The sequence below is a fragment of the Rhinolophus sinicus genome, chromosome 14, assembly GCF_057876585.1.
Source record: "Rhinolophus sinicus isolate RSI-liver-muscle chromosome 14, RSI-T2T, whole genome shotgun sequence".
Classification (NCBI taxonomy): Eukaryota; Metazoa; Chordata; class Mammalia; order Chiroptera; family Rhinolophidae; genus Rhinolophus; species Rhinolophus sinicus.
Genome location: NC_142514.1, coordinates 185786541 through 185813920, shown reverse-complemented (window position 1 = coordinate 185813920; position 27380 = coordinate 185786541). Strand labels below are relative to the sequence as shown.

At 56.8% G+C, this 27380-nt stretch overlaps 1 protein-coding gene across 10 annotated transcripts in view; it reads right to left on the bottom strand.

The window, feature by feature from the left end:
- Nucleotides 1-27380, bottom strand: part of ANO1 (anoctamin 1) — a 155801-nt gene that overhangs the window by 52317 nt on the left and 76104 nt on the right. For 9 of the 10 annotated variants that reach the window (XM_019755675.3, XM_019755679.3, XM_074336865.2 and 6 more), the window contains exons 2-7: nucleotides 25593-25765; nucleotides 17020-17352; nucleotides 5002-5100; nucleotides 4159-4310; nucleotides 2407-2461; nucleotides 113-164 (exon numbers count right to left, since the gene is read on the bottom strand). In XM_019755675.3, coding sequence (XP_019611234.2) covers nucleotides 113-164; nucleotides 2407-2461; nucleotides 4159-4310; nucleotides 5002-5100; nucleotides 17020-17352; nucleotides 25593-25765 — 864 coding nt within the window. Of the gene's footprint in view, nucleotides 1-112; nucleotides 165-2406; nucleotides 2462-4158; nucleotides 4311-5001; nucleotides 5101-17019; nucleotides 17353-25592; nucleotides 25766-26123; nucleotides 26248-27380 lie in introns of those variants that run through there. The other variant, XM_019755681.3, reaches the window with a different exon arrangement.

Genomic DNA, 27380 nt, shown 5'->3' with positions numbered 1-27380 from the left:
AAACCCTCTAAGAAACCCCAAGGGGGCCGCCCACCCCCCACAGAGATGATTCTGAGGCAAGATTACTACTGGGAAAACCAGCGCTGATGTCAAGCCCCAAAAATGTCCTTACCCATGCTGTACTTGGCTTTGGTACACGTTGTTCTTTTCAGAATTTCATAGACCTAGTGTGGAGACAAAAAGGGGCGGACTGTCACTCAGGCTGCAATGGCACGCAGCAGCTGCCGTGCGATCGCCGAGAAGGGACGTGGTCCAGTGTGACTAGTGATGACCTCCCACCCCTCTCCAGGGACAGTGGCAGACTTTTCTGAGGATGCTTGGTCAGCAGCTTCAGGGGCTCGATGTTCTCAGGGACAAGTAAGTATATCTCGATACTTCCCTTCGTGCAGCACCGACTCTGTGTCACACTGCCGTTCAGGGTTAGGAGTTGTCCCATGTGCCCTGCTTGATGGGCTATTGTTCCTATGGCTGAGAGGTGAGTTGGAATTCGGAGGTACAAGGACACAGCCAATAGGACAACTCCCAGGTACAGCCCTGAATGTTCTAGAAACCCAGGCGCAAGTCTCAGGATTCCATTCCATACTGTGTGAGGAGGCAGCAGAGTGTGGGGTGTCTGGCAGAAGCCCCCCTGAACAGCCACACAGCCCCCCAGTTCCATGCCCTCTTCACTAATGACACATTTAGCTTGGAGGCCTCAGGAGTCCCCGCTGGGGAGTCTACCTGCCTGGGTCTGAGTTCTGGCTCCACCACTTGTAGCTGTGTGGTCTTGGGCAAACTATCTCACCGCCCTGTGCCTCAGTTTCCCCACCTGCCAAATGGGATGAAAATAATCGGCCCTACACTATAGAGACGCGGGTCAGAGCACACCAATCCCCCTCAGAACCCTCTGTGCTCCCACTCACTTGGATTTTTCCCCTGCTGTTCCCAACTCCTAGCTACTGGCACACTGGGCGACCCTGGTGCCAGGAGCTCAGGGAAGGAGGCCGGAGGGGCTGTCGCATTTCAATACCTTTGCCTATAACGAACTCACCCCAAGCTTTCTTGCGGATCACGGACTGAACTCAACTTTATAGCAGATCCCCAATGAGATGGGGACTAGAGTTTTCAATTCACATATGTTCCCCCGCCTCCCACCTCGGCCACCTCCCTGATAGCAAGCACCTGGCCTGTGCTTCTGGGGAGCATTTGGCAGCCTCAGATAATGTAAAAAGATGGGGTGGACATGCATATTGGAACACGGGCACATGACTCAGTGAATTCAGTTGGCCATTGTCTTGTATCTCACACCAGCACAGGAAAGGGAAACCATCGAGGTTAAACTGGGGCTGGTTCTCCCACATCTGAGGGACAGGATCACCTCTTGTGGACATGGCCACCCCAAGCTACATCAGGCGGCTGATGATTTTGCATAAACAAGTTCCTTATGGTTTATAATTATTCTATGTAATTGCTCAAATTAATCAGCAACACGGTCAATAATAAAAATCACAGCAGCAGCTCTGTTCCTGGAACTGCGTCCTGGTCACCCTCAGTGGGGGACACGGCCGCCCTTTGAACAGAAAGCCAGGGTCAGCCTTGATCAGGTGCCGGCTCAGTGACTCCCGAGGTCATGAGGCTGGCAGGGAATGAACGGTGACGGTACCCGGATCTGCCCGTCCTGGCAGCGGCCTTGAGCCCCTCACGCCAATGGGACCTGCACCACTCTCTCACCTGGCCACCTGCCAGTCTCAGGATGTGGTCATGAGAGGCACTTATTTACTCAAGGTCAAGCTCTGCACCTCTCCCCACCAGGCTGGGCTTTCGGGGCAGGGAGGAGAGAGCAGCAACAACGGCTTGGCTGCGAGGTTCATTTCTTGTTTAGATAAAAGCTGGGTCCTGAGCCGTGCACAGCCCAGCCTGGCTAGCGGACAAGTTGGCAGCCAATGGATAAACATTCAACCAATACCTTGACTAGGGTAGGGTGGCCTGATCAGGTTTCAAACCTCAGTCAGCTCGCCTGGCAAAGCCCCCGATATCTACCCCAACCCTACCGCCACTGCCCCTTCACTCCTGCCAGGCCTGCCTGCTGGGCACCCTCAGGGTCTGGGGCCCGACAGCTGGGAGCATACAAGGTGGGAGGCAAGGAGGCCGGGGAGGTGGGTGGGGAGCGGCCAAGACTGGACCCCGCGGAAATCACCCAAGGAACCCCTCTGCCTCTTTCCTGCTGTATCTCCTCTCCTCCTCCCCGGCCTGGGCTGGGCCATCCCCTGGGCCCCTCGCAGCCCTCCTGGTTATATTATTCTAATTATTTCAGTCACAGACAATTAGAGCCTCTTCCACCCGGAGGAATTTCTCTGAAATGAAATTATCATCGGTTTCCCCGGGGCCACCTTGCTGGTGACGAGCAAATCCCTCCATGACACTTACTATTGTGCTCCGGGTTTTGCTGTCGAAAAAGGAATCCTTGTCAGACAGGTCAAATCTGTTGAAATACCGGGAAGAAAAAGAGACACAGATCACGGGAGTCAGCTCTCCAGGTTTCTAAGGCCTCGGGGACCACGCTGTCCCCATGAGCAGCAACTGTGAGATCGGTGAAACTGCGGGCCAGGTGTGATGCAACCTGGGCACTTGGAACAGTCTGTTTCGTCTGCCCTCACCCCTCCGGGAGGCTGGGAGACCTACAGAGATGGGAGCGACCCTAATGGCCAGTGTGCTCAGACCTCCCCCTCAAGGGTCCCGTCTCCTCCTGATGATAAAATTAGTGGCCAGTTTTTGGTCTCTGTCTCACTACTGCTGGGTGTGGCGATGGTATCACTTCACCATCACACTTCCAATATTTAAGAAAATCTCATGGGCCGGGCGGATGGCTCAGGTGGTTAGAGCGCAAGCTCTGAGCAACGGGGTTGCTGGTTCAATTCCCACATGGGCCAATGAGCTGCGCCCTCTACAACTAGATTGAAGGACAACGACTTGGAGCTGATGGGCCCTGGAAAAACACACTGTCCCCCAATACTCCCCAATAAAATTTTTTGAAAAAGGAAAATCTCCCTGTGACTTCCAAACGGCTTTGGTCCTGAGGTCTGGGGGCTGCACGGACATCACCTGTGGCTTTCTGAGGGCACAGGGACATCTGTGGGAAAGGTCACCCACTCCCCAAGGTAGAGTTGGGGAAGGTGGCTGTGGGGGGGGGGGCTGTGTCCCCATGGAACCTGGAGGTGAGCCTGCCTTGCCAGGCCAGGGGGTCCAAGGGACTTGTCCAAGGCAGAGCGAGGGAGGCCAGGCCATGGGGATCTGGAGGGCGGGGTGTCCTTCTAATGTCCGGGAATTCTGTCCTGGAGTTGGTGACAGGAGCAGGGCTGGATGCACTGTCTTATCCCTATTGCTTATCCCAGTAGGATCAGGACACACAGCGGAGTGACACACGTGGCCTCTGCGCTGCGACTTACACATTTGCCAGGCAGAGGCCCCAGTTCTGAGCCTAAGCACAGCTCTCCACATCCCGTGAGGCCAGGCTGTGCAGGAACTCCCCATCAAAGTCCACCGTGTTCCCAGAGCCCAAGCCTTCTCTTCCCACCCCTGCTCATGCTCTAGCTCTGCCCAGCAGCCAGCGACCCAGGTGGCTACGCCCCACTGCCCCGAGGGAGTGAGGGAAGAGGGAAGGTTCTAGACAGGTGCAGACACTGCCAGGCAACCTGGCTGGCTGCGAGTCCCCGAGGCCTCAGGATTCCAGCTGGGGCTGCTTTTCAGCTCCTGCATCCTGGAGCCTCCGGGAGGCCACTAACCAGACCCAAGAGGCACAGAGCTGGGTTGGAGCGAGGGGGGCCCAGACCACTGCTTTGGGGCTCTGACCCAAGGCCCGTGCCTTCCCTCGCCCGTGCATACACGAGCTTTCCTCAGTGTCACCTGGAAAAACGACAAGACTATCTGCCCCCTCACTCTCTCAGTTAACAGTGACCTCGGAAAGCATTTTCAGGGCCTCTTCTGTGCGCGACAACTACAAGCTTTTATGAAAACAGGCTCCAAGGGCTGAAAGGACCACTTCTCCAGGGAACGGAGAAGTCCCTTTGGCCTTCAGAGGACTTCATCCCACAACCTGCATTTCTCATGGCATGTACGCTGCACAGGGGAGGTCACCACACAGCAGGGTCCTCCAGGGAGGGACTGGGGGTCGCCACTTACAGGTGCTGCTTCTCCCTGGAGAAGGGGTAGGACAGCCTCTTCATGGTCTGGGGTCTGTGCTCCGCCACCTTGGGCTGGATGGGGTCCGTGATTTTCTGGAGCACGGAGTTGATCTTTTTCAGGAGGCCACGGGTCTCGTTAATGTGATACAGCTGCAGACGAGACCCGAAGGAGGCATCCACGTCATCTGCTGAGCTGTGACCCTTGGGATCTATCCTCAGATGGTCCCCGAACTGTCCCCCCCCACCGGGGTGGCACATCCTGGGAACAGCATGCCGGATGGGCCAGGATGTCCCTGTCCACCCCTGGGTTCCAGATAAACCCTGAAAGCCTGCAGTTTCAGGAGAGCCCAGCCAAAAGTACAATTATAATACATTCCAGAAAACTTCCCCCAAACTTTATTTTTGTTTCAAAAGAGATAATCCAAAGGATTCCAGTGGATTTGAGGAGCGGGGCTGACTTACTCTGGGCACAGCCTCCCCCCACTTTCCTCTTCGTGCCCAGCTAAGCTTCGGGGGCTCCCAGTCAGACAGCGTCTGAGCTGTAACATTTTCAGAGATTAAAAAGAAAATGCCAGCCAGCTAGGAAATGCAATGACAATGAGTCTGACGAGCTAGCAGAGACGCCACAAGTATGAAACTCCTGAGCGGGAAGTCTACTTGTATTTGTGTTCACAGCACGCCCCTCCGGGTGGGTTTGGTCTGGGGTCTAGTGCCCTCCCTGGGTGTCACTGAGCTCACTGGCTTTCATGACAACTCAGAGCCTCCTGACGGCCTCTGCCTGTGGTGTCTGTGTGGCACTGGGACCCGGGGACCCGCTCAGAGCAGACGCGTCGCCACCAACCTTCTTGGTCGGCATCTTTAGTTTCAAAAACTCAGCCTCTCTGCACAGCACGTTCCAGGGCGCGTGGATCTTGACAAACCCAACCCCGTGGATCTTAGTCTGGAAAAAGGAGACAAGTTCTCAGTCAGCCTGGGCTGGCGCTTGGGTTGAAAACCGTTCTCACCTTCGGGCGCAACTACAGTTTGTCAGGAGCCACTGCACAGGGCGGCTCCCACCTGTCACCTCCCCGGCTCCTCTTGATGGCGCTTTGAGGCTCTGTTAGAATCCTCTCCTTGCGGATGTCACTAGGGAGCTTGGGGTTGAGCCTCATGGGGACGGTGAAGAACCAGAGGGCCTGCAGGGGGGGCCCAGACTTCACAACCCCTGGGAAGTTTTCAGGGGGCTTAGCCGAGGGCCCCAGAGCAGCCCCTCCACAAAGGGGAGCTTTCACAGCACAGGGCCCAGGCCCTTTGGCCTCCACCTGGGGGCCCTGTTGTCACCGAGCAGGGACAAGGAGGTGATGGTGAAGATGGCCCCTCTGGGCATCTTCCCTCTGTGGGGACAAGCCACACACCTAGCATCTTGCAGCTAGCAGGTGTGGGAGCCCACATTGAAATGCAGGCCATGAGGCCCTGTCTGCACTCTTCATCACGAATGAGATCCAAGACGCCCCTAACGACTCTACTTTCCCATTTTTCTCTACCCGCCCCCACCCTCAGCCTCGGATCTCATGTTTAGGAGATTCCCTTTATCAAGTGACCGGCGTCAATGCAGCAATCACACGTTTCCCCACCAAAGGCATGTGCAACATCAACAGACACTCCAGTCACCCTAAGATAACTGGGGGGCCCCGTGGCGTTGATGGCATTACAACAAAAAGCAAACGAAACACAAGGCTTCTCGGAGCCAGAGCTGCCCTCCGGCAGTGCAGTCCGTGGGATCCACCAGACTTCAAGGGGACCCCAGGGGCTGGGAGCCCAGGCTGGCCCCCAGGCTGGCCTGCCTCTGCCTCTCCTCCCAACAGTGCTGAGGCTGAAGGAACTGAGTGGGCGTCTTGGCCAAAGGGGACCTGGCTAGGGAAGGGAGGGTACGGCCGGTACGGGGACACTCTCGGGACCCACGGAGCCAGGCCAAACCAAGGCCAGCCACTCTCTTCCAGGTCCCACGTCACGTCACCAGCCTGAGAGTACAGGCACCGCATGTGGGATCTTTGCAGGTTTTTTAAGAAACGGAGCAGAGCCAAAGTCACTGGGGATGGCTTTTAAGGAAAAAAAAGTCAAGTGGGCCAAATACAATCACCCAGCACGATCCCGAGCTGAAGCCCATGAAAGCGACATTCACAGGAACCCAGGGGACCCCGGGTGGTCGGGCCCTGCTGGGGATGGGTCCCTCCCTGACGCTGAGCTCCACTGGGGCTTCCTCCTCCTCCCAAGGGAAGGGCAAGCTCACACCTCCTGGGTGAATCCCAGCTGATTGCGCCTCTATGGACACTGACACCGAGGCCCTATGTCACCCCAGGGAGCAGGGAACCCCAGCTTTGGTGTCCCTCCACAGGCCTCCCTGTGCAGCCCCGGCTCAGGGACCCACTGCCAAATGGGTGGGCAAAAGCCGATGGTAATGGTGATCATGGTGGGGGCTACCTGCCAGCCTCTGCTTTACACATTCACAGACATTAACTCACTTAACCCCCACAACAGCCTGTGAGGCTGACCCTTCCACCGTCCTCATTCTGGATGGAGCTGAGGAAACTGAGGCACAGAGGTGCAGTGTGCAAGCTCCTCACAGGAGTTTCCTGGGGCTGCTGTCACACACGGCCACACGCTGGGCGGCCTAAACACAGTCATTCTCTTCCAGTTCTGGAGCCAGAAGTCCGAGATCAAGGTGTCAGGAGGACCGAGCACCCACCTGGGGCTCTAGGGAGGCTCCTTCCTGCCTCCTCCAGCTTTTGGGGGCTCCAGGCTTCCCTGGGCTGTGGCCACATCCCTCCATCTCTGCCTCAGTCTTCACTCGGCCCCTCCCCTCTATGTATCTCTGTGTCAAATCTCCCCCTGCTTTCTCTTCTAAGGACTCCTATCCTTGGATCTGGGGCCCACCCTAAATCCAGGATGATCCGGTCCAGAGATCCTTAACTTACATATGCAAAGACACTTCTTCCAAATAAAGTCACGTTAGAAGGTTCCGGAAGCACACAGCTACACCAGTCACGGAGCTGCAGCTCAAGCCCCACAGGTGTCTGTGCACAGGGCTGTCTGGCTAAGCCGTCCAGAAGCTTCAGGGAAGCATGGGCCCGGAAGCTGGGGCTGGAGGCTGCTCCAGGACACAGCCAGGAATAGAGAGCTCAGGCACCAGGACCCGATGGGCAAGGACTCGGAAGTGTGACGGTGCGGGGCCGCCTGTGGGGAGCCGGAGCCCTGACACAGCAGCCCCGGGCTGGGGGACTCGGGGTAGGGGGGCACTGGGCCAGGCCACATGACTTAGGGTCCTTAGGTCGAGCAAATAACTCACCCTCTCTGAGTCCCCACATCATCATCTGCCAATCAGGGCAACACAGAACTTGCTTCCCATTTGGGGGAGCCCCTGGCACCCAGCCTCTCAGCTGGTGGGAGAGGTCAGACAATGAGGGGCTGCTGCCGCTGCTCAGGACCGTCTTCCCCCCCGCCCCCCCAGCCATGAGGCAGCAGAGACCAGAGTTACTAGGAGGACAAACTCCTTTGGCCAAGAAGCTTGAAGCCGCCTCCCCAGGCCTGGGAAGCTCTGGCGGGCCCCGAGGCACGAGCCCTCCTCGTGGGGCACCCCTGAGCAGAGAGAAGCGACCATGGACAGCCCACGTGCGGCAGAGCCCGTCTCTTCCTGTTGCAGACCAGGTTTATTTCTAGCACTGCTCATCTGCACGCAAAGACCCAAAATACATCCTTCCGAGTCCATGGAGATTTCTCTTGATGGTGGTCAAGGAGCTGGTGCCGCGGCCGGCCTCCCTGGGAAAACACGCTCCTCTGTTTACGTGAGCAACGGGGTCTCTCCCAGGAAAACATCTGGTGGATTTAGGAAAAGGGTCATGGGACCAGTTCAGCGAGAGCCCACATGGGATGTTTGCAAACGTGGTGCCCGGCTTGATGGCAGCCCACCCCCGCAGGAAGACACCGTGAGACACAGGGTCCCCTTTTCCACCAGCCAGAGGTCCCAGAGCACCATCTGTCCTGACTCTGGCCCTCGTACTGGGGGGAATTTGGAGGTCACAGACCAGCCAGGGCCAGGAGCCATGGCAGGGGGCTCCCTGAGGGGACAGTCAGGGCCCTGACATGGCCCCCAACCAGAGGGGAGGGCGGGAGGGTGGAGAGAGCTGTTCCCCTCTGTGCAGAACTCTCCCAGCACAAACTAAATACATATAAACCTCCATTCCAAGCCCATCTCACAAAGGGTGATCTCACCAGAACTCTTTCCAGCATTTTCCTTTCAGAAGGAAGAAGAAAATCACAAACCAAACAAACAAGACACCCTCGTGGTGCATTCGTGGTAGCTAAAGACGCTAAGGGGTCCCCTCTATACCCCCTGGACCTTCTAAATCACAGGCTGGACCACAGGCTCCACCATCCATTCATGGCTATCTACTGTGGCGGAAGCATGGGCTCAGAAATTGCTGGAAGGTTTGCACCACTAAGAGCCAAGTGTGGCCGTTTCTGGTGGCCCCTGGCTCCCTGAGGGCTCTGCGGCACGACCCCTTCAGCCCCGCCCTCACCCCACAGGCCACCTCACACCCCGAAGGGCACCTTTCACTGTAGATGCACAGTCCTGAAATCAGAGAATTAGGGATCCCCGGGTCCTGGTGCCACTAGCCGGGGTCACCCTGGACAGCGTCCTGTGTGTGTGACTCTGTCCTAGCTATGGTCATGTGGGAGCCCTGGGGTGCATGCTACAGACACAGCAGGGAGACAAAGACCCTCCCTGAGGCAGGTGGCCAGCAGGCCAGGAGGGGCTCAGGCACCACGGGGGCCTGGGCAAATTCCAGGCTCTCTCCATCTGTCCTCAGCTCCCAGGGGGACAGTACCACCCCCGTGGGCATTGGAGGCCCAAGCGGGAGGGCGCAGTCCTCTCCTGGACCCTGCCCTCTGGGAGGGTTCAAGTTTCCTGCAGCAAATAGGCTTTTAAGGCATGTGATGCCCAGTGCCGCATCCCCTCTTGGTCCCTTATGACGAGGCATGTTTTCGGTGGCACTGACATCTGCCTGCTGTTTCTGTTCACACTGGCTTCCCACATGGATGTGAGCTACAACGCTGCTTCTGGGGGCTGTATTTGTCTGTCTAAGTGACCGATGTGTCCTTACGATGGAGACAGAGCCTGGCATGGAGTAGGTGCTCAATAGTGTTTACTGAGTGAGCCGTGAAGGAAGAGGGGACAGTCCCTGCTGAGGACCTACTGTGCGCCAGCCGAGGGCAGCCCTGGCATTTGGACCTCCCCCCAGCCTCCTGACAGGAAACCGGTGCCCACTCTAATACACAAGGACAAGGGCCTGAGAAAGGCCTATAGTCCGACCCTGGGGTTGGCCCTGAAAAGCTCCCGACTGCCGTCTGCCCAGATGGCTCCCTGGAGAGGGCAGGAGATGCTCAGTCAGGGGTGTGGTTCTGTGTGGCGAGGCCGCCCACTAACTGGCACTTCCTAGGTTGCAGTTACGCTGACCGTGTCTGCACTGCCCAGGAGGAGTGGCTTTGACCACTTGGGCACCATCACACCGTCACTGGTGCGACCACGCATTCCCAGAGTCGTGGTGTCCTTTCAACGTGCATCAAGCGACTCAGGGATCCAGCAAGTGCTGTCTCTGTGGGAGTCCGGGAGCTCACACAGGGGCCGGCCGGGGGCGCCTTTCCCCGCCCTCCACTCAGCGTCTGGCCTCCACGGCCTGTCTGGTTGAAGAAACAAATGGTGGGTAAATCAGCAGAAAATACTCGTTCACAGGCCTGCTCTGCGACAGGCAGGTGGATCACTCAGACCCACCTTCCCATGGAAAATGATAAAAAAAAATTCTGGATAAAATAAAGTGAAGTGAAGTGAAATGAAATGTTGTGGCCTTCAAGATGCTGAAGAGGTGAGACGACAACAGGGCACTGCCAGGCCCAGGGGAGTTCCCCGGGGGCATGTGTTGACACAGCCACTTGGCCTGTGGGGGAGGGGGGAGGCAGAAGTTTTAGTCCCAGACCCGTCAAGGTAGGGAGTCTAACAGGAGACACCATGGAACTGGGTCCCCTGGAGACGACACTTCCAGGTGACCCAGGGAATTGCAAAGACAGCAGCCCCGGTGCGAAAGGAGCAGAAGGGAAGGGACAGGAGGTGATGACAACCACCGGTAAATCAAGGCCCCAAAGGCCACAGCCATCGTGGGCCTGGGGACTTCAGCCATGACCTTGGTTCAAAGTGGTTCCATCTATAATGCCCTCGGATGTGTGACGGCCATAGCCCCAGGTCTCTCTGGACAAAAGCACCTTCCTCCCAGGCCTTGGGGACCCCGCCATGGGTTATGTAGGGTGGTGACCAGTGGACAGGACAGCCAGGCCCACCAGGCCGGAAGATGGCTGGGGGAGAACCCCAGAAGCGAGCCCTCAACCTTGGGGTTCTAAAGGGACTATATGGATAAGAAATCAGCTGTGATTACCTCACTTACAGAGACACACCTCTAGATAGAAAGGTTCTGTAAAGGACAGGAAACTATTAAAACAACACAGCCAATGTGGAAAAGAACCTAACAAAACTTCCAGAAATAGAGTGTCATAACGTGAATTAAAAACTCAACAGACATGTTTGAAAATAGTTAACCCCTCTGAGGAAAGGAAGACAAAGAGGAAGAGCAAGGAGATGCTGGTAACCTGGCTTTCCAGAGAGACTACAAAACAAACAAACAAACAAACAACTGGTCCTGACCTGCAGCTGTAGCTCTGCCCATTTCCATGGTGTAAATACTCCTGCCACGGCCTACTGCGCGCTACCGAAAGGTTAGCAACTGGCTGGCAGATTCCTGAAGAGCCAGAAAGAGCCTATGCTGGCACGCCAGGGCCTGGGACACACGAGGACATCAGAACTACAGCCAGAGTGGCACAGATTTCACCTTAACCACCTGTCACCAAGGCAGAGCCGTGCAACCATCTTTGGGAGACTTCAAAGACTTTGCTTTAAAAAAAAAAATGTCCAGAATTCACTTTAAAAGAAGTGTGTTTCCACAAACCAAGACAGGCCCAAAGGAAGTCAGGCGGGTGTATAAAAGCTGTAGCAGAAGACTTAAGAGACTTTAGTGCCAAACAAATGAATGTGTAATGGTGGAATTATGAATCGAGAAATGGTAGCTTCAGAACTAGACCAGAGCCCTTAACATCCCATCACGTGAGATGCCCACGGCGGGGGCACTCGCCTGGGAATGGAGGTGGGGAGCTAGGACCGCATGGTTCAGGGCAAACAACACGAGGAGCCAGGACTCAAGTTCAAGGGCTAGTCCTGACCCCCTCAGGTCCTATGGGCTCTGTCTCCTTGCCCACCTCTCAGAGCCTCAGTTTCTTTCTTTCCATCTGTACAGGGATCTGATTCCTGCACAACCTACTCATGGTGGGGTTAGGGAGCCCACACGGGGTGGGGTGGGGGCTGCGTCCACATCAACAGTCCCCTGAGAACGTGTGTCGCTCATTTGTGCTTACATATGGAGATGTTGGGATTAGACCTCAGGTTCCTCAAAGTCAAAGACCCTCCACCCTCAGTGTCCAGGGCTGTGAGGAGGGGCCGCCCCCACCCCCTCCAATGCTAAGGGCCAAGCTCATCCCCACAGGTAGCCGAACCCCAGGACTGCTGGGGATACCCGCCCAGCCCCCAGGCCCTCCCTGTGACCATGGCCACAGCAGCCCTGCCACCACCACCACCCCATCACCTAGCGGTGTCTCCACAGGCAAGGAGACCCTTCCTTTCCTGGATTTGCCTTCTGATTCCCAACTGGCAGGAAGACGGGCAGGAGCTGTGAAGGGGCGTCTGGGCCCGAGGGCTGCGGGAGAGGGTTGTTAACGCTCCTCTCAGCTCTTGCCCACCATTCCTTGAGGAAGCAAATGCCGTCACCTCCATTTCACAGATGGAAAAACTGAGGTCCAGCCTTTGCCTGAGGTTGCTCAGCCAGGAAGTGGCCGAGGGGATCTAAATCTGCACGGGGAGCTCCGAGCCCACGTCTCCACCGGCCCACGACGCACCCCGCACCCTGAAGCTGACCAGCCATTCTCCCACAGTCAGTTCCTCACTCCTTTCTCAAAAGGAACACTCACAATAACGAAGATGGGAAGCAGATACGCTGAGGGAGCCCAGGCTCCGTGGGAGGGGTGCCCAGGAACGAGCCAGCCAGCTGCGGCGCACGGCGAGCCCCAGATGGCAGCATGAAAGCAGACCGACTTTATAGGGTTCTAGTGTCCGTGGCCCTCATGATGCTGCTAAAGCTGGGGTCAGGTTCAACCTCAGGGCAGTGGGGGCCTCGGCCACCCCCAGCACACACAGCCGGGATTTTAGTGTGTGGCCTTCTCGGCAATGACCCGTGGACATAAATAATGTCCAGCGGCCTTTGAGGTTGGACTTGAAAAATGCTGATGGGTTTCAGTTGTTGGCTCAAAGCGCTCTTGTCCATTTGATGGGAACCCTGAACGCTGAGCCCACTGCTGTCAGAGGGATGGGGGAGGTAAAGGGGGGACTTTCCTTGAGAAGGAAGGCTGGGCCTCTGCCTCAATGACCCTTTTCTTCCCGTCATTTCCTATCATGCGTGACGTCCTAGGGGGTCTCTAATGGGACCCCTCTTAGACCCCCTCATGTGTGAAATCTTCTTTTAGGGCCGTCCTCTGAATAAGGCGCCAGAGCCTATCGTGACACCCAGGGTAGGTCTCCGTCTTCCAGGTGTCCTGGGGAGCAGTTTTCAAATTAGGTTCCTCTGAGCACACAGTGCCTGGGTGAGGGTAGTGGGGAGGGGGAGAATGGGGGAACCGTAGTCACAGCCTGTTGGCCAGGCTCAACCTTGATCTGTCCTATGCGGGGAAGAGGGGGGATAGGAGCAGAGTATCATCCCTTAAGCTGCCAGCATGCTTCTCAGACACCCATCCGCCCCCCTCCACAGGCTCTCAGCCCAGCATGGCCAGTGTTGGGGGCTCTGTCCGGGGCTACCTTTGGGGTGCCAAGCAGTGGATCGGGGGCTTAAACGTTGGGTGCCCTTCTCTGAGGATGCCTCTGCTGGCATGTGGGGAAGAAGGCTTGTATGCTCCTCACGCCTCAAAGTGTGGTTCCGGACCAGCAGCCTCCACGCGCCCTGTGAGCAGGTCAGAAATTCAGTCCTGGGCCCACCCCAGGCCTGCTGAGTCAGAGCCCGCATTCGACAGGACAACAGGGAGTTCCTGTGCACATTCAGGGCCCTGCGGCCAAGGCTGGACCCCTTTCCCCAGACCCCCTGCTGTGCTCTGCCACCACCCCCATCCAATCATGAGCCACGTCTCCCTGACCCACTGGGGTCCCTCTGTGAGTCCCCCCCCCCCAAGATCATCACTCCAGTGCACAGTCTCAGCTGTTGTGGTGGGGTGAATGGGGTCTCCCCAAAAGAGATGTACATGTCCTAACGGCCCGTCTCTGTGACTGAATGGGACCTTATTTGGAAGTAGGGTCTTTGCAGATGTCATTAGGTTAAGATAAAGTCATACTAGGTTAGGTGGGGCCCTACATCCAATGGCTGGTGACCTTATAAGAAGAGGAGAGACCACAAAGATACACATAGGAGGCCATGTGAAGGCGGAGGCAGAGGCTGGAGTGCCGCAGCCACGGCCAGGACTGCCTGGAGCCCCAGAAGCCGGAAGGGGCAGGAAGGACCCTCCCCTGGGGTCTTGGGGCGGGGGGAGGCAGGGCCCTGTGGACACGCTGATCACAGACTCCTGGCCTCCAGAAATGAAAAAAAAGGTACTTGTGTTGTTTCAGCCACCCAGTTTGTGGCCATTTGTTGTGGCAGCGCCAGGAAACTAACCATTATATGTCCCTACGAACTGGCCCCCACTGTGCCTTCAGCCGGACTGGCCTTCCATATGTCAGCACGGATGTCACAAAAATAAACCTCCTGACTTGGGGGAAAGGGCAAGCACAGAGGGGCCCCAACTGTGTGGGGCTCATAGCCCATTCTGCCGAGAGCGGCACAGCATAAACACACGCGCTGGCCCCTCTGGGAGCAAAGGCAGGTCACATCTGTGCCACTGGTGACCTCCACACGAAGGCTGGGCCAGCAGACGGTTCAGGAGGGGGCTGCCAGGAGGCCTTATTTATTTGTCCCCTGTGCCTCTCTCCTTAGCTTCCTCTTTTCCTTTTGTCCCCTCATCCAGTCATTAAAGCAGGGCTTCTCAATGTTGCGCCGCAGGTGACATTTAGCAATCTCTGGGGACATTTTTGGTGGCATGACATGGGGATGCTCCTGGCCAGAGAGAGGCGAGGGGTGCTGCTAAATATCACATGCCAACAGCACCGAGGCTGAGAAGCCCTGGTTTAAAGCAACGATCCCTCATCTTTTGGGGTCACTGAGCATTTGAGTATCTACTGGATGGTTCTCCCCAGGAAAGTGCACATAAGCCCCCAATTTTGCATCAAATGGGGTAAGACTGTGCAACTGGGCTTTCTGGGAGCTATCTTGTTTCCAGAACTGCAAAGCCTTTCACTCCCTGTAATCTGAGTATACATACCCCGGGGCCAGCTCACTCACAGGGGCAGCTCTCCCCCTGAAATAAATATGGCAGCCACTGTCCGCTAATCACACTGGCAGGGGCCTACACACACCTCCTAAGAGGCATGCGCCCAAGCGGCCTTTGAATGGACTCTGGTCCTGCTGGTCTGGGGAGAGCAGGGGAGATCTCTGGGCCGGCTGCAGCGGATGAAGGCTTCCCCACCCACCCTGGGCCTGGCTCACTGCGGTGAGAGCTCCGGAATTACAGGTGCCCTTCTACAACGTGGTATATAATGGAGACTTTACTGGGAGATGGCACACATCAACTGCAGCTGCCTGGCAAACTCGAACCATCCAGTCTACACCACCGTAGCATTTTTATTTAAAAATGGCCCAATCCACGGCTGATTAGCTACAGAGCCAAATTATCAATGAAGTTTTCGGTCCCTTCTAGGGAGCACTAGATCTTTTCTTGGTGACAGTAACTAACGCCTTGACGTTTGCTTGTTATGTCTAAGTCATAATGGAGAATATAAAGTTTTTGAAAAGATACGGCTCTCTTCTCCTTCCCGGGCACTGCTATTCCCACTTTCGTATGAGCAGTAATATCTGATATAATATTAACATCACTCAGGAAGAATTTGCTGTGTGCCAGATTCCAAGGTAAGCACTTTGCACTTTACTCACGATAACCCAGTGATGTAAACTGTTATTTCCACTTGACACACAGGGAAACTGAGGCCTGCATAGCTCGATACCTTGCAAAGGACAGATAGTCTGGGATCGGGCCAGGGTAGTGTGAACGACCAGACCTCGGAGGTCCTTTCAAGCCTCGTGAGGCTGCATAATTGTAGCCAGGAAAGAACGACAGAGACAGACAGTAAATCCCTTGGTCAACAGACAAAGCACACATCGCACTGAGCTCAAGGCCACAGCTCTGAAAGCCCCCTCCCGCGAGACGCCTCTCCTGCCTCGGATGGAGCCCGTCTGTCCCTCCAGTTATACAACGACATGCGGAAGGCAGGTCTGCATAGTAGCAGCATTGTTCCCGCAAAAAGTCGTAGGGCTGGCCGGACACAACAATGCAAAAGGTCAGTAAGAATCTCCTGCTCTCCTCTGAGCGGCCCCAGCTCAAGCCACAGAAATGCCAACACACACCTGCCTGCAGCTGCTGCCTGCAGCTGCTGCCCCGAGTCAGGCACAGAGGCTCTCTGTAACCTCGTCAGGACCGAATCTTTGCTTCTAGATCGTCAGCGTGTTTTTAGGCCCCTCACACACCCTTGAAACTCCAAAGTTCCTGCGGCAGAAGTCACCACCCTGCTAGGCAGGCAGCCCCACCTCCAAAGGTGAACGGGACCCAGAGAGGTGCTCCGTGGGGAACACACGGTCCCTCGACCACAAGCTCAAGGTAGAAAGACGCCCCACCGTGCATGTCTATTGCTTTCAGGGGAAGTCCTCCGAACGGCATGAAATAGACTTCACACCCCAGGCTCCCTAACTGACCCTCAAAGGTATTCGTTATTTAAGGACACGGTGGGTCTCATCAGTGGAATAGCAAATCAGTACCAGCTTTTACTTTACACACTCACGGGTGACTGCTGACCTTCTCGGTTAGCCTGCTGACCCCTTGTTCTGCTCTTAGAGCGTTGGACAGACTTTCGCTGATTCTCAGTTAACACGCACAGGGAGGGCTCGCTGGGCTGGGGGCCTGTCCCCCAGTGCTCATGGAAGGCAGGCCCCCCATGCACAGAGTGGCTCAGGGGGTGGTGGGGAAGCAACAGCAAAGCAAGGGCTGCCGAAGTCCTTCTGTCCATCACCAGGGCAGCCCTGCTCACCAGGGTGTCGGCTTTCTGCTCTCCCCCGAAATCCTTCCCTTAGAAAGGTTCTCAGGCTTTGCCAGGGAACGGAGGTCCAGAAAACAGTGTTACTGTTGAGGGGTTTCAGCGCCCGAGGGCCCCAGCGATCAGTCAGACCCACCTCCTCATTTGACAGATGGAGAAACTGAGGCCCTGAGAAGGGCCAAGGTCGACTGCCAGGAAGCCTCCCAGGGGAGTCAGTTGGTCCTCTGCCCCTCTGACCAGGGAAGGAACTGACCAGAGCAGGAAATGCCTTGACCCCACAAGTCATCATTGCTAGGTCAGCCCCTTCCCTGGAGCACACGTGGCCCGGAGGGGGCTGGCCGGGGGCCCTCCAAAGCCGCCCGGGAGCAACTTGTGCCCAACCTCAACCAGAGCAGCATTGCCCTCCGCCATCTCTAAGCCCAGCTTAGAGCGAGGACAGACCCTGCGCTGCACGGCCCGCGCCAGCCACCCCGCCGCACCCGTGCCCACGAGAAGCAGGATACTTACGTCCTCGTCGTGCTCCAGCTCCAGGCCGGCCTCCCGCAGGTTCCCCTCGTACTCCTCCCTGCGGAACCGCTTGTCGTCCTCGTGGAAGTCTGCTGGGGGCTGCGGCTCGCCCGCTCCCACGGGGCCCCCCTTGCCGGGCAGCGGCTGGTCCTGCCGGAGGCTGCGGGCGGCCAGCGCCGTGTCGTTGTGTGGGACCCTCCTGGCCAGAGTGCGGTTGCCCGAGGGCCTCTTGTGATGGTACACCAGGACGTAGTCCACCTTGCGCTTCCCGTCCCTGAAGTACAGGCCATACTTGCACTCGGCGTCAGGGTCCACGGACAAAGAGTTCAGCAGCTGAGGGGGAAGAAAAGGCAAAGCCACTCACCGTCACGTTGTCCGCGACGGGTCTTCACGGGGCACGTGCTTCAAAGAGAACCACTTTGGCCACTCGCTCCTGCAGTCACTCAACAAACAGCAAATGCCCACCAAGGGCCGAGGCAGCGTGAACACAGCACACAGGCCCTGCCTTCAGGCTGCTGCCATTCCAGAAAGGACATGTGCTGCGAGTGACACATGAAGATGTCACACATGCCAGGCATTCCCCCCCTCGGATCCAGAGCGGGCCGGCCATGAGGGACTGGGCAGCTCGCGAAAGGCCACGGCAAACCTGAGGGGTTGATGCCCAGAAAGTGCTGCTCACACACGGCGACAGGGTGGCAGGCAGACCAGAGCCTGCACGTCTCACCGTCTGGAGGCCAGCGTGTGCACAAGGTCGTGCCGAGGTGGCCGCAGGACCGTGACGGTGCCTGGGCCGGCTCAGCCTCTCACCAGCTCAGTGGTCGAGAAGGCCAGGCACTCCCTGCGTTCATTTGGGTTCTCTCAAAAGCAGACCCCCAGGTGAGTGGTGGGGCTCAGCTGTTTATGTGGGAGGCGGTCTCAGGGGCCAGAGTGAAGATCAGGGGCCAGAGGTGGGGAACAGAGAGGGTCACTGCATGTATAGCCCTGCCTCGGTTTCCTTATCTGCCTGGGCAGCTCTGGGGGCCAATGAGGTAGGGACAGCAGGTGAAAAAGCAAGACCGCCACGCAGCTGCAGTGACGTCAGCTTCTGCTAATGTTAAACTCGAGTTTCTAGACCTCCCGTGGGACTTTGCTGGTTATGGAGGGCACGTGGGTTCATCGCAGGCTGGTCTTCAGAACTAAGAGAAGATAAATAAATCCATGCTGAGAAGTAGCCTGAGGGTGACTCCACACCGGGACCGTCCTCAGAGCTGAGCCCCAGCCCTACCCCGGCCCTCCTGGCTCCCTCACCACACACCAACACACACACTTCCCCTTCCTGCTGTCTGTCCTCAAGAAGCATGGAGTATGAGGCTGGCAGGTGGCTGAAGGCAGGCTCCCAACCCCGGTGGCCTGAGGACGGAGCTGTGCTGGGACTTCGCTGGCCTGGAGAGTCTCCCCACAGGCTCACTGGAGCCCAGATCAGAGATCGGGGTGGGGAGGGGTTTCCCTGCTGCACGAGGCCACAAAGGGCTGTGCATTTGTTCAGGAGAAGCAAGAGTCCCTCACTCCAGTAGTTAGTGGCAGGCTGTGCTGGCCAAAAGTGCCACCAGAACACCTGGAGGTGGGTCCCCACGTGATCAGGGTTAAAACTGTCAAGCATTCAGGGCAGCCAGAAGACAGGAGAGGAAGGAGACTGGGCGATGGTGGCGGCTGCACGGGGAAGGAGGAAGAAGGGGCGTTTGGGCAGGGCCTGGTGGCTGAGGTCTGCCCTGCCTTTTAGGGGTCAGGATGCTTTCACTCCTGGTTAGGGAGGACGCTGCCTCCTGGAGACTGGGTACTGCTCACAGCCTGGCAGGGCATGGCCAGCATCTGGAGCCTGCAGGGGGTAGACATAAGCAATCAACTTCGATGCACTGTAACACACGGCTCAGCACCGTCTTGGTGGTCTTCACAGGACCCGATACTGTGGACGCCTGGCTGGCCTGCTCCCACATGTCTCCCAGTCCAGAGACTGCCTGGTGCTTAGGGGCTAGGACCACACCCTTGAGGGTGGGCGACACTGGGAGGGCTCAGGGGGCAGGGAGTCCCAGCGTGGCCAGGGCAGCATTCGTGGAAGACCCCAGTATCTTTGGTGGGTCATATTTCGGGAGAGGTGGGAAAGAGTTGTTCTTCTCAATGCGTCAGGGAGGAAACTGAGGCCCAGTGAGGTGAAGGGCACCCGAGGTTACAGCCCAGCCTTGAATCCCATCTACACCCCTGAGGCACTCTGCCCCTCAATAGTAATGGGGACTCGGGGTGGTGCTGTTCCTTAGCACAGAGTAAGGACAGGACTGCGAAGGGCAGCAGCCGAGCCCAAGGCCCTGCATTCAGCCAGACCTGGCTCTCCGTTTGCGCTTGGTCCCTCTGCATCAACAAGGCCTCTACTGCTTTGGGCCTCAGTGTCCGCCTCTGTGAAATGGGAGGATAATGTACGTGGCCCCACTAGCGGCCAGGAGGGTTAACCAAGTCAAAGCATGCCAGTGCTGGGCAGACTCTCCATCTAATTCCTGGGACAGGTGCATGGGGGTCATCCCGGCACCGTGCCCTCGATCCCGGTGCCAATGTCAGAGGTTCATTGTCCTCCATATCTCAGGAATGTCAGAGAATTGCAGAGTCACGGTGAGTTGGCGGCTAGAGGTGGTTTCTCTCCTCCCAGTGCAGCGGGCAGAGGAGACAGACGTGTGGGCTGCCCAGGGAAGCCACCGGCCGGCACTCAGGAAATGAAGGTGCTGCCAGGCAGGGCAAGAGCGTGGGAGGCGGTCAGGCCATGGGGGACTCTCGGTCTCTGGTCAGGGCAGGGTGCGAGGGCACACCACCTGCTGCCAGCATCCTGGGCACTCCACACTCCAGCATCTCTACGAGAGGCTCATCTCTATTTTCCAAATGAAGACCTGCGATCTTCCGAGCTGAGCCATGTACAGCTTCCACGGGCTGAATGTCCACCTCGTGTCCTGCCTGCACCGCCCCCTGCTTCCTCCCCTGCCTCCTGCCACCTGGGGCTACACTGGAGTCAGGACATCCTCCTCGCTTTGCACGGGCTGCGTTCCTTACCTGCATGTCCTTCCTTCCTTCTCTGTGCTTTGTAATTTTATCCAGCTTCCAGGGCACGGGACAAACCTCCCTGACCACTCCAGTCGGGCAGGTCTCATGTGCTGGGACTGCCTCGGAACCTTCCACACATGAGCTCCTAACTCACAGGGGCCACTAAGCTGGGTGACAGGATCCCTGAGGCCTGACACACCTCCATCCAGAAACTGCTATGCACATGGCGGGCTCGCCACCTGGCCCCATCGATGCCCCTGGTTGGCTGGCGTAATGGCTAATACTGAACAAAGTAGGACAAACAACCCCTTAGAGAATGGGGAGGAAATTCAGAGAGACCCATCAAGCCAGAGAGCAGGGGAATCATCGTAGGGAGCAGCCCCAAACTCCCCACCAGCACGAGACAGGAAGTCGTTACCAAGTTCAACACTGAACGATGACTGTGCACTGGGGCCTGATTGAGGACACTCAGGCCTGACAGTCTGGGGAGCACGGAAACATCCCCTCAACATCTCCTCCCACCTGAGCAGCAGCACAGACGCCTGATCAAGAGTGGGTGTCCTCCTGCCTGGTTCGAAGACCAGCTCTGCCACTGTATGTCTTCCCAGACATACATGACAATGTCACTGTCCTCTGGATCCAGCCCTCTTTGTAAAATGAGGGCCAGGGGAATAACAGACCCCCCTCATCGGCTATGACTTCCCTTATACGGTTGTTGGAAGGATTGAACTTGTTAATATGAAGGCCTGACAATTAAGTTTGTGAACTCGTTGCAACACTGTTGCTAACCTTTTTTGATATCAAAGGGATTATTCATTATGCATTTGTACCAACTGGACAAACAGTTAACCAAGTTTACTATTTAGAAGCGCTGAAAAGGCTGCGTGAAAAAGTTAGACGACCTCAACTTTTCGCCAACAATTCACGGCTCTTGCATCACGACAATGCACCAGCTCACACAGCACTGTCTGTGAGGGAGTTTTCAGCCAGTAAACAAATAACTGTATTGGAACACCCTCCCTACCCACCTGATCTGGCCCCAACGACTTCTTTCTTTACCTGAAGATAAAAGAAATATCAAAAGGAAGACATTTTGATGACACTCAGGACATCAAGGGTAATATGACGACAGCTCTGATGGCCATTCCAGAAAAAGAGTTCCAAAACTGCTTTGAAGGGTGGACTAGGCGCTGGCGTTGGTGCATAGCTTCCCAAGGGGAGTACTTCGAAGGTGACCATTGTGATATTCAGCAATGAGGTATGAGGCACATTTTCTAGGATAGTTCACAAACTTAATTGTCAGACCTCATATGTGTAGCATTTACCATAGGGCCTGGCATATGGTGAACCCTCAACAGCAGTTTGATCTAATTGGGATCTGAGACACAGCACAAAGAACTAGGGGAGGACAGGGGAAAACAATCTCATGGTCAAAATGGACCACAAGTGAAAGATGGTGGCAGTGCCAAACTTAGATTTTAAAGTTACAGAAAGGGAGCTGGATGCATTGCCGGGATCAGCAGGAGGCAGAACCAAGCACTGATATGAGAGTCCCCAATCTAACCCCTAACACACACACATATACACATACACACACACACACACACACACCCCTGGCCCTGTCACTGATTTGTTGCACAATCCCAAGCAAGTTGCTTTGTGTTTTTAGTGTTGGCTTTATAAAATGGGGATAATCCTGCCTGACTAAGTGTAAGGGGAAGTTAGCAACCTTTGAACAGAAAGTATGGACTCTCTTCTTACCCTACTAGACATGGGCTGGGAGTTCCTCAGGGTCTGGAGAGAAATTCTGAGCGGGCTTAGAGGGGGTGGGGAGGTAGCCACACCATGAGGACCACAGAGGTCGCCGTGGAGGCCATGTGACCTTACGGACCCTCCCACGGAACAGTGGAGTGGGTACTTTTCCTATGGCGGACAGGACGAAAGTGCAGATTTAACTTGCAGTGGGATGATGTGGGTTAGACTGCATGCATAACTTCCCACCTCAAAGCTTGAGAAAGCTTTAGAATGTTCTCCTTTCTTGTCCTTAAGAAAGAGGCAGGCAACCCCACAGGGCACCGTGCTTGTGGAATGAATGAATGCATGTGAGTGAATGACAGAGGCTTGGCTTTTGCACACTGTTACTGGTGGGGGCCCCCAGATCAAGGATACAGAAGCTGAGACCCAGCCAGACCAGCAACTTAAACATGATTCTCCCCAGCGCTGAGCCTCAGTTTTTCTCATATCGGTGAGATGGGGACAAAACGGCTCCTGGACATAGGTCACCGATTCTTGTGAGGGCTAAGAGTGAGGGGAGTTCTGGAAGTATTTGAAGATTAGCCCCCGGAATATTTGGGTGGAAGTGCTCCTGGATAGAGCTTCCCGGGGGAACAGAAAAATGGTGGAAGAGAAATAGCTCCCTGAGGTCCTGTGGGACGATGGCAGGGGACAAAGGTCCTACCACAAACAGGGAGAGGGCAGCCTACATATGTCTGATCCACACCTGCCTGTCCAAACTCTTTCCCTTAACCTGGAGAACAGGGCGGAAGAGGGGACCGAAGCCCTGTGTCCACCTGAGATGCTGGACTGGGACCCCATGCATTCGTTTATTTGGCTTCTGACCTGGAGTTGGCACTCCAGGAGCTGAATTCACACATTCTTGTGACATAGCCAAAGTTGGGTAAGTCTCAATGACCATTCCTGGGGAACCTCCTACACTTGCTTTTTCTGAAAGGGGGGAAATGAAATCAGTGACCTGCACATTTTCTTTTGGTTTTGATTTCAGATCTGAGGGCTACATCCCTCTTAGACTTCATTTTATGCCCCCAATGTTTCAATTAAGTCACTAGCACTACATCACAATTTCTGATGATCGGGCCAATTCCGTAACCTATCAACACATCGCCTGCAGTTGCAGATAAGCAGGGAAGCGCTCTTATCTCGCAGGCAGGCAGTTCCCAGCAGGTGCCTGGCTGGGGTGTCTGGACTTGTCAGGCACACAGGTCCCGGGCCACTGACACATGTCAATTTGAAGGAAGAAAGTGGAAACACTCAAAGATGAACAAAGGACACTTAATAAAATAAATTGCATCCAACCTGGCCTCTGGCTTTTGAGTCATTTCTTACACCTCTTTGTACAGAAACGATGAAGTGACTTTTACCCCTGAACTTGGGAATGGCAGAGAGGAGAGGCACAGAGACATGAGTGGGGAACCACAGCCTGCATGGGATAGGCTTATTCTGACAGCCGATTTAAATCACGTCGTATTTGGGGTGCCTGTCTGGAACCCTGCGCATATGGGGTGCCTGTCTGGGAACCTGTAGGAACTTTCTGAAATGCAGCCCACGCCCTCTGGCCTTTACATGCACAGAACCGCTGTCACTGGGTGACTCAAAATAACGACTGAGCAATAATTATTGGCTTCGGCTGTGGCAGGGATGCCCTGGGAGGTTCTCCCGTCATGCTGCCTGCCTGCACAGACAGGCCCCCGGCTCCGGGAACTGCTGCTTCCAGCCTGTTACAGCCACTGCTCCTTCTGCAGTCAGTGCCACAATTCACAGCCCTTCAAGCCTGTGAGACCTGAAACCTGTGTGTGCACAATAAGAGTCTCATCTGGGCTTGTCTGCGTGTTTCCAGACTGTGAAGACCTTGAAGGAAGGGCCCAGTTGCAGGCTTTGTGGCCCTCACTAGGGTTTGGGGGAGGCAGTTTCGGGATCCGGATAAACACGAGGTCCCGGAACTAAGACTCCAGAGCAAAGGGCCATTGGTGAAGATCTCCATTTCTTATTTCAGGTTGAATAGGACCTACCTCTGGAATGCCCATTTCTCTCCATGTCCTTGGCTGCCACCATTATCTCAGGCCTCCTAACTGGTGTCCCATGTTCCTACCTCTGGGTCTTCGCATGTTCAAGTTCTTTGTCAGAACCCCCACCACCCCAGCACGAGTATAACTAGCCCCTTCTCCACAATGTCCATTCCTCTGGCAGGCTGCCGATGGCCACCTCCTTTTGTGTCTTGGTCCCTCCTACCTCTCTTCCCAGCTGATGGGTGACTGGGAACAGGTCATCTGTCCCTTCTTGGTTCCAGTTTCCTCATCTGTAGTAAGAGCACCTACCCCATACAGTTGTTCTGAGAATTAAATGAGCTAATATGCAGTGACTGGCCCAGCGCTATGGAAGTGTCCCTTGCCACTCTCCTGGGTAAGGTCCCATCACTGCTCCTTAAGCCCCAGATGGGCACAGCTTCCCTGTCTCAACGCCTGTGGGGTGCCCAGTGTCCAGTACGGCCTGGCACATAGCAGGCACTCCGTGTTGTTGAAATGATGCCCCTGAACTTCTCACGCCTAACAGTATTTCTCTTAGGCAGACACCCTCTCCATCAGTGCTGCTTCCCGACGCTCCCTGCACCTCTGTGCAAGTCCAGCTGCAGAAGAGCCCCCAAATGCCCACAAGGAGTCCCAGTTGTGACCCCAGAGTGGGAGGAGGCCTGCCGGTCTCTGCCCTGCATCGGTCCCACCCTGCAGGCACTTCCCTGGATGCCCATGTCCAGCCCTGAGGTTAGAGCAGCAGGGTAGGGCAATCCTCTGCTTGGTCAGCCTGAGCAAAGGGCTGGGGTGTTGGCATCGCCTGGGCGGGGGCCTTGGCAGTGGCTGTAGGGGGATGGGGAGTCTGTTCTCTGGTCCCAGAGGAGCAGATGTGGGTTCCCCCAGCTGAGGGTTCTGGTCTCAGCCTGTCCCTCTTTGGGGCAAACCTTGTTCTAACATTAAGCCAAATCCCTTATGAGAGAATTCTGCCCTCTAGGTATCCCTACCACAACTGGGAGAGGCCGCAGGGAGAATGGTGGGGGCAGCGGGGGACCCCTACTCCCCAGCCGCGTGGCCGGCTCGAGGCTGGCCCACGTGCCCCGGGTACCACCCGGATGGGGTGTGGGCGCAGGGTTGGGTCGGGACCAGCGCGTAAAGAAGTCTGACAGGCCAGCGCCCCCCTGCTGCCCTGGGCGTTGGGAACTCCATACCGGGCCCCACGCTCTGGGAACTCCCCACACCCCGGGCAGGTGAGGGAGACACCAGCGGGTCGAGCCCCAGAGGGTCGCAGCTGTCGCCAGAGGGTGGCGGCGCGGAGGGGCCTAGAGGCTGCCACCCTCCCCCGGCGATGCGGCTCCCCCCAACCCCCACCTCGGCTGCCCCAATGGGCACCAACGGGAAGGGAGTGTCCCACCCAGGGCCCAAGCCACGCGCTAGGGCTAGGACTCCCGGCCCCGGGCAAAGCGGCGGCGAGGCGAGCCAGGACGCGGAGCCCAGCGGCCGGTCAGGGACGCCGCGGTGACCCGGTGGGCGCCGCGCCTCGGACGCGTAGAGCGCAGACCGTGTGCTTGTCGGCCGCCAGTTCCCACGTGCGCGAGTGGAAGCCCCCCCCACGTCCCGCGCCCCGCGAGGCGCGGCCATCCCCGTGCTGCTTTCCCCGGGCGCGGCGCAGGTGCGCGGCCCTCCTGCCCGGTCGCGGCCGCCCGCACTCACCGTGCCCTCGGACGGCAGGTAGCCGATGTCCTCGATGGCGCAGATGTTGATGATATGGACGCTGCGGTCCTCGGCCGGGAGCGTCGAGTACTTCTCGTTGACCCTCATCGTGGCCGCCTGTGCGCCGGGACCGCCGGGCGGCGCGCCCTCCCCATCCACGGCCCCGGCGGCCTCTGCAAGCGGACACGGCAGCGTTCGCGGCGGGCGCGCTCGCTCGCTCCCTCGCAGGGGGCCGGGCCTCCCGCTCCGCCCGCCGCCCTCGGCCTCCCGCGGCCCCGCACCCCGTGCGCCCACCCTGCCGGGCAGCCCGCCCGACTCCTTTCCTTAAAGATACAAGCGCTCTGCGCCCGCTCGGGGCCCGGGCGGCGGCCGCGGGTCAGATTTTCCGTAGAAATTTAAACACAGGAAGAAAGTATTACGTTCCTGCGGGCCCCCTCCAAGTTTTATTTTTATCCGGGGAAGGAGCCCCTTGGATTTTTTTGAGGGTGGCCAAGGTTTCATACTTGGGAGGAAACTTCCTGCAGCCCCCACCTTAAATAAAAGTCTCCAAAACTCTCACTTCTGTGTGGAGTCGGCTTGCAGGGGAGAGCCGCTTCTGAGAATGTAGTCAGGAATGTTCTCCCTGCCCCTTCCCCCTCCACCCGCTGGCGTACTCCTGCTGTCACTCAGTCTCACCTCCTCCGAGGAGCCTCCCCTGCTTTCTTCAGGCCCGCCCTCCCCAGCTTGTCCTGGCCCCTTGCGCGGCCTTAGCATCTATCCAGGACCCCTCAGGTTGCCGGCAGCCCCCACGTATGGAATGATTAGAAATCTGTGAGCAGGCACGACCAGAATCCTTACACAGCTCATCTCATTTAACCCCACACCTGGTCCTTATTTTGTAGAAGGGGATGGGGGCTTCCAAGGCCAAGGAAAGGGTGGGGTTCATGCCCAGTTGCCTGTGAGTACTCCTTGAACGACTCGCTACTGCCTCCCTGAGGGAGGGATGGTGCGTTTGAACGCTCTCCTCCCAGGATCAGCAGGGGCCTGGCACACAGTAGGTACTCCTCAGGACGGGTTTTTAATCCTCCGCCCTGGCACAGGGTGGGTGAAAGTCTCCAGGGGCAGCCACACCAGGTTTAGCCCCCAGGGACCACACTGGCAATGCTGCCCAGTGGGAATTGTCTCCCTTTCCTCTGACTCTCTGTATCCTGTTAGTTCGTCAAAGTGTGTGCCAAATGCCACCTCCTCCAGGAAGCCGTCCTGGATTTCCCTTTACCCAAGCACTCAGGCCCAAGAACCTGCCTGCACTTCAACTACAGTACTTCCTTTATGCTACCTCATTTTACAGAGGGTTCATACAGTTGGTGTTCAATAACTGCTTGTTGGATGGCCGCTGAGGAACAGTCAGGGCCTACAGAGCCCTGAATGTTACAAAACTGCCTTCCAAGGTCATGATGTCATCAGCATGCCGTGGTTCCAAGGGTGGATTCTGGAATTAGGCTGGGGTGGGGGCAATGGGATGGAGCCTGGTTCCAGCTCTGGCACTTCCCAGCCCTGTGACCTTGGGAGAGTCTCCTTAGCCTCACAGAGCCTCTGCCTTCTCCCCCACAGCCTCCAGGGTGTGTCTGGCTGCAGCTCCACACCCAACACAAGGGGAAGCTGGGCAGTGGTGGCCACTGTTACTACTGCTGTCATCCTGTCACTGTCATGGTCTCCCCTCCCCCCTCTGCCTCTCATGCAGGTTCAAGTTTGTGAATTTCTTGAACTTGGAGAGATGCAGGAAGGTTAGCCCGTCCTTGGGCTGGCCTT